Source organism: Octodon degus, unplaced genomic scaffold (genome assembly GCF_000260255.1).
Source record: "Octodon degus isolate 3935 unplaced genomic scaffold, OctDeg1.0 scaffold00158, whole genome shotgun sequence".
Classification (NCBI taxonomy): domain Eukaryota; kingdom Metazoa; phylum Chordata; class Mammalia; order Rodentia; family Octodontidae; genus Octodon; species Octodon degus.
The window spans coordinates 2,254,304-2,260,717 of NW_004524734.1; the positions used below are offsets into that span (position 1 = coordinate 2,254,304).

Below are 6,414 nucleotides of genomic sequence, written 5' to 3' on the forward strand. Positions count from 1 at the left end.
GCTCATGATTAATGTTTGGTCCTTTTTACTAACTTAAGCACATTCAAATATTTTAAACAACATTTAAAAGCATGGTATATTTTATTTCATTTTTAAGTATCTCATTTATCTGCTTGTACAAAGTCTTCTGACTACTTAATAAGTGTTGTAAAGCTATTAAATTTATACAGTAGCCTTAAAGTCCTCTTAAATGTGATGATAGTATGTATGAACCCAGGCAGTGTTTTGCCTAAAATCAAAAGACTAATAGCTCAATGATATGTTTTCAGTTGGTTTTCAAAACCTGTCACTCTAATAGGTCAAAGTTCATAAATATTAATAGGATAGAAAGCAGATGTGCACAAAAATATTAATAACATGGCTTCGATGCTTTAAACCTTTCTATATTTAATCTTTAAATCTTCTTTAGAGTTGAGTGATGTACAGTCACCAAGGAAGAAAATTACTTGGAGATCACAGAGACCATTTTCAGCCAGATAGTTTGAAAGAGCTGCAGGCATCCAGGGCAAGTGACTTCCCCCTGCTGTCCTACTAAGCCTTTTTATAGAGCAGCAGTGTCAGAAGCTGCAAAAAACTTAAAAAGGCTTTGGTCTCACAGGTCCTATTGCCCACATCCCTGGATTCGAGATGCACACAGTACCTGATTCTTCATCTACCATGAAACGGGAGAAGCAGATTTCTAGGTACATATATGTTCCATCTAAGCGTTATAGGCCTTTGAATTAGATGGGATTCTGATATTTGTAATTGTTTTGTTATACCTTTGAACATGAAAGTCCAAAATAAATAAAATGTATTATGTTACGAGGAATCAAACCCAAGTGCATGGTAGGCAAGCACTCCACCACTGAGCAAAACCCTCCAGCCTCAGTAAATGTATTTTTTATGCAAAAATGGGATATTTGCTATGTAAATATCTTTTTTTGTTGTTGAAAGTTTTACAGTTTATTAAATACTCTCATGAAAAAAGTTGCAGGGGCCGGGGAGATGGCTCAGTGGAATAAGCGCTTCCCTGGCAAGCGCAAGGGTCTGAGTTCAATCCCTGGTTCTGCAAAAAAAAAAAAAAGAAAGAAAAAAGAAAAAAATGTTGCAGTCACTGCAGACAGGCACTGCAGAATCTCTACTCCTTCGGCTTTTTACCAGCACCAACGTTAGCCTTTGTGGTGTCGCTGACTTTCTTCATTCTGTTCTTGCATTCCTTCCACTGCTTTCTTGAGGTCTTTTTCTTCTCATACAGGCCGTGTCTTGCAAGTCTGTGTTTGGGCTCATTTTTCTACACATAATCCAGGGAATCATAAATCATGCCAAAGCCAGTCGTCTTGCCACCACCAAAATGGGTTCTGAATCCAAACACAAAAATGACATCTGGTGTTTTTAAAACCTGTCACTCTAATAGGTCATTGTACATTTTGGCGAGTTTTTCCCGAATTGCTGGCTTAGGTACTGTTGCTTTCCCAGGGTGAAGGACATCAATGACCATTTGTTTCCTTTGAAAAAGCCAGTTGGTCATGAATTTCGGGGTTCGGATAGTTACTGTGTCATTCATGATGGCAGTGGAGCCTCAAACAGCCTGGGAGGAAAAGAGCTAAATATCTTTTCTACTTAAAGAACTTTAAACTTGATAGAACCCCATGTTCTTTTGTATTCTTAGCACCACTCACTGGTTATAGATGTTCACATGACCTCTAGCAGAATTTTGAATATCCTTGATTAATCCATGTCTGAGTTGCTGTTAAAGTGTGGTTTCCTTCCTCTGAGAGTGTATGGGGAAGAAGGACGAGGCTGAGACTGTTTTCATGTGATGGCTTCGATTTTCTCTAAGTTAGAACATGAAGTTATCTGTTAAAGAAGGTGGGAGTTACATGGGAGGTGAGAAAAGTTTTAAAATAGATCTGAAAATGGGAGATCTGAGCTGATCTATGCTGTCTATTTTATAGTCTCAGAAATGTGGGACATTAAGTCCATTTAAAGTGGAAACAAGGGCTGGCCAAATAGCCCAGTGGATTAAAACACCTGCAAGCAGGCTCAGGGCTTGGGGTTTCAATACCCCAGACATGCCGTGCCAGCCCTGCCTCCAGGGTACACTGAGATGGCAACTGAGACTGGGATCATGGGACTTGCCTATAATCCCAGCTCTTGGGAAGCTGAACACAGGTGGATCACTATGAGTCTGATCTAGTAGTAGGACCCTGAACACCCTGTAGACCCTTCCCTAAAATACAAAAAAATAAAATAAAATAAAGTGGAAACAATATTCATGCTGACATATATTTATAATATACATTTAATATTTGTATGTTTTGTACCCAATGTATTCATTTAGTCCTTTAAGTATCTGTCATTGACAACAAATATTCTTTGCAGCTGAGTGAGTCTGAGCTTAGTGTCAAAGAATCTCACTAATAGAGCAATTGAAGGATCATTTATTATGCAGCAAAAAGTTCTAGATTCATTTAACATTTATTTCCATTTGCTAGTCAATTACCAGCTGTCAGAGCTTATTAAGTATTGTTAATTTGAGTTAGAAGCTGTCACTCCTAAGTGTATTAACTCTGCCTAATCATAGATAGCAATTTGTCCTATGATAGAACGATATTAATCATCGACTTCCATCTGTCTTCGTCATGGTATAAAATTGCCACTGGGTCGCATTGCTGAAGAGACGTAAATTATGGTGGACACCAAAATGAAAGCTGACAGTCATGAGTCATGAGTGTCTTGATTCATGTTAACAAAGCATCTCATTGTTTCCAGGTCCAGGGGGAAAAGTGACAGCTTTCAAAACTTTTTGCTTCTTACTCTTAAAAACATAGTTTCTTCTTATTCCTAGTAATATTCATGGAGTAGTTATGGCATGCTGGTCATCGTGCTCACAACTTTGTATGAATTACTTATCAAATTTTCCCAATACCTGTGAATTTGTTAGCTGTTGTTGCTCTTGCACTACCATAGACTGTATTTTGCAATGAAGGATTAAGAGAACTTGAGTAATATATTACCCAAAATGACTCAAATCCAGATAATTAAAAGCCATAGTCCTTTCTCTTCACCACTGGTCTTTGCTGATAGATGGTGCCTGTTTTCACTAGGTTAATCACTTAGGAATGCATTTGGGTGCAAGTAACTAAAATACCACATATGGTGGTCTGCAGAATAGTAGTTTGGTTTTTTTCTCACTTAATAGGATGGATATATAAATAGCCACTCACTTTGTTTCAGTACTGTAGTAGTGCCAGGACCAGCAACTTTAGTTCCTTGTACTTTCCCTAATGACAGCAAAAACAGCTGTTTCAATCCCAAGCATCATACCTGAGCTCAGGGCAAGAGGGTAGGAGGACAATTACATGGCACTAGCCATGACAGCATAATTTATCATGAAAGCAAAAACTTTCCCATTTGTATTTGTGGGTACAAAATTTTTTTGTTTGTTTGTTTTTTGTTTTTTGGGGAAGGGTCTACAGGGTGTGTAGGGTCTCACTATTGATTGGATTCATACTGATCCACCTGTTTACAGCCTCCCAAGAGCTGGGATTACAGGTGTGCGCCACTAAGCCCAGTTTCAATTGCCATCTCAGTGAGCCCCGGGAGCGGGGCTGGCACAGCAGGCCCTGGGGATCAAATGCCTGCCCCTGCTACTGCTTGCGGGTGCTTTAATCCACTGAGCTATTTGGCCAGCCCTACAAAATTGTTTTACATGGCCACCCTTACCTACAGGGATGGAAGACAGAAGCAGAGGGGAGTTGAGGATGGTTGATGGACCAGCCTTGGGCCAGCTTGGAGAATTCCCAAGCTGTGTAGGAATTTTTCACATCTGTTTTAATGCTTTGTTTTGCTTTTAGTAGAAGGTTGTGGTTATCTGTGCCGTTAACCCCTGAGGTATTTATTCTTGTCCCATTTTCTATAATATGTTCCCAGATAATAAGAGAAGGCTGTGATTCCATTAGTGGAATCAGGAATCACACTGGTTGCAAGTAACAGCAGCTAATGGATGCTGAGAAAATAGGTGGACTTCAGTCACTTGCCCAACAAATATTTATTAAGTACTTACATTCTGGATACTTCTAGGCTCTGGGCATATGTCAGTGGACAGTACTTTTGTTTTGGTTTTGGTTTTGTTTCTATGATTTGAGAAAGGGTCTCACTGAATACTTCAGGCTGGTCTTGAACTCCCTGTGTAGCCCAGGCTGGCCTACATCCTGGTGGGTGTAGATGGAAGATGGTGGAACTCACTATCTTCCTGCCTCAGCCTCCTGAGACCTTGAATTACCCACGTATGCCACCACGCACAGTGGTGTTCAAAACTTTTTAAAATGTAAGGAAAAATAAGAGGGAATCTCATAGAACCCAATGGTAGGAGTGCAGCAGGGCCTCAGGAGGGATACAAACCGAGGGCAGAAAAGCTCACTGAAACCCAAACAGCCCCTCTGCACACATCCCACTCGCTCTGCTTTCTCCCTGGGCACTGTGCAAGGGTGGGCCAGCCCACAGAGCCTGACTTGTCCAATTGCTTTCTATCAAGCAGCATGTAGACAAGAGAATTTTAATCCACTAAAGCCAGGGACAGTCTACTCTTTGTGTGAGGGGTGGAGTTACAGGGTGGCCCCAGTGGAGCAGACGCCTGGCATAGGAAGGTGGCCACCTCACAGAGCTCTCTGTCCCTGCCTCCTGCTGTGCGGCTGTGGGGGCCTCTGTAGCTGTTCAGCCCACCACCCCAGAAGGGTGCAGGTTACCTCCACCTTGAGGAGCACATTTGCTCAGCTCTGTAAGAATTGCCGGTGTCAGGGTTGTCTTGAACCTTTCCAAGTCATAGGTCTTTTCCCCTCATACCTCTTCCTGCCAGATAACAGAAGTGTCACTCCCTTCTCATTATAAACTGAGCCCGGAGGAGCTAGCAGCTCCATTAATCAGTTGGGTTCCAAAGTACACACTGTAACCCGGGTCAAGATATTCTTTCCTAACCCACTTAAACTGTAAGACAGTGAGTTATAGCTGTTGCTGATTACGTTTCCTAAACCTTCTCTTTGTTTGGGGCCAGTGAATGCTCGCCACTGAGGGATAAACTGAATTGCTGACCAGCTGCTGTTTCTCCGCAGGCTGTGGATTCCCCTCCGCGGGGAGGAGGATGGGCCGGCTGGGGCTCCTGGGGCAAATCTCTGCTGTCATCTGCATCTGCCACTGTGGGTAAGCATGAGCTGTTGGGATGGAACGAAGTCCAGAGGCCTGACAGGATGCAGCGGTTTGCCTGTGCCCTAGAGTGGTGGAGTTCAACATCAGCCCATCCTCAAGCCCTCTTTAATGTTTACTCTTCTCAGTGCTAAATTCAAGAGTGTCTAGATTGAGATTAATAATAACAGAATAATTGTTAATATACTGTGAATCATGATCTCATGAGAGTGGCTCAGAGGTTACTCAGAGTACTGGTCATTAAAAAAAATGATTCTCTCTTATAAAAAAAGAAACAAGATAAAGAACAAAACTTTCTTTTCAATGAATGAAAGAATTCAAAACATCAGACCTCCCAAAATGAAAGACTCGGGCAACTGAAATGAATAGACACGTCTCAGAAAAAAAGTGGAAATGGCCAATAAACATATGAAAAAATGTTCAACATTGCTGGCCACTAGAGAAATGCAAATTAAAACTACATTGAGGCCAGAGAGATAGCTGGGTGGTCTAAGTACCTCCTGGCAAGCACAAGGACCTGGGTACAATCCCTGGTACTGCATGCCATGCCAGCTGGGCACCAAGCCAGCCACTGAAACCGGGTACGGTGGGACATGCCTGTAATCCCAGTGCTGGGGAGGCTGAGACAGGAGGAGTCTGAGGTGCATAACAAGACTGTGCCAAATTAATTGATTAATTAATTAATTAATTTAAAAACCTACATTGAGATTTCATCTTAGCCCAGGAAGAATGGCCATCATCAAAAACCTCAAATAATAACAAATGCTGGCAAGAAAGTGGGCAAAGGAGCTCTTCTGCATTGTTGGTGAGAATATGAACTAGTACAGTGACTTTGGACCCCTGTGTTTTATTGTCCTTTAACATGGAAGAGCTGAGATTTATAATATATCTCCACAGTTTTGGAATTATCATCCCAGTTAAGTACTTTTAAATGTAAAACTTAATTACTTCTTAAACAACTTTGAGTTATCCTGATAAAAGTCATTTCATTAGCCATAGAGTAAAATGCACATAGAACAAAATAGGCAGGTAGAACAAATATATATTATACATTATCCCAAAGCCAATGGAGTCATGGTAGTTGAGCCCTGACCTGAACTCTGAGCTTCCTGGCTGCCAGTACATTATTTATTTATCATTGAGTGATAAAACTTAGTTTATCTAAACAAATCTATTTTCTGGTCTTAAATTTTTAAAGAAAATTCCTGTATTCTTTTTTTTTTTTTTTTT

The 6,414-nt window shown here is 41.0% G+C and overlaps 1 protein-coding gene and 1 pseudogene across 3 annotated transcripts in view; one reads left to right on the forward strand and one right to left on the reverse strand.

Annotated features, from left to right (window-relative positions):
- The window catches only part of Fam114a1 (family with sequence similarity 114 member A1), an 87,879-nt gene that overhangs the window by 26,947 nt on the left and 54,518 nt on the right, over window positions 1-6,414 (forward strand). For all 3 annotated transcript variants that reach the window (XM_023702805.1, XM_023702807.1, XM_023702806.1), the window contains one exon: window positions 5,094-5,181. In XM_023702805.1, coding sequence (XP_023558573.1) covers window positions 5,094-5,181 — 88 coding nt within the window. The remainder of the gene's footprint in view (window positions 1-5,093; window positions 5,182-6,414) is intronic.
- On the reverse strand, window positions 936-1,553 carry LOC101567026 (annotated as a pseudogene).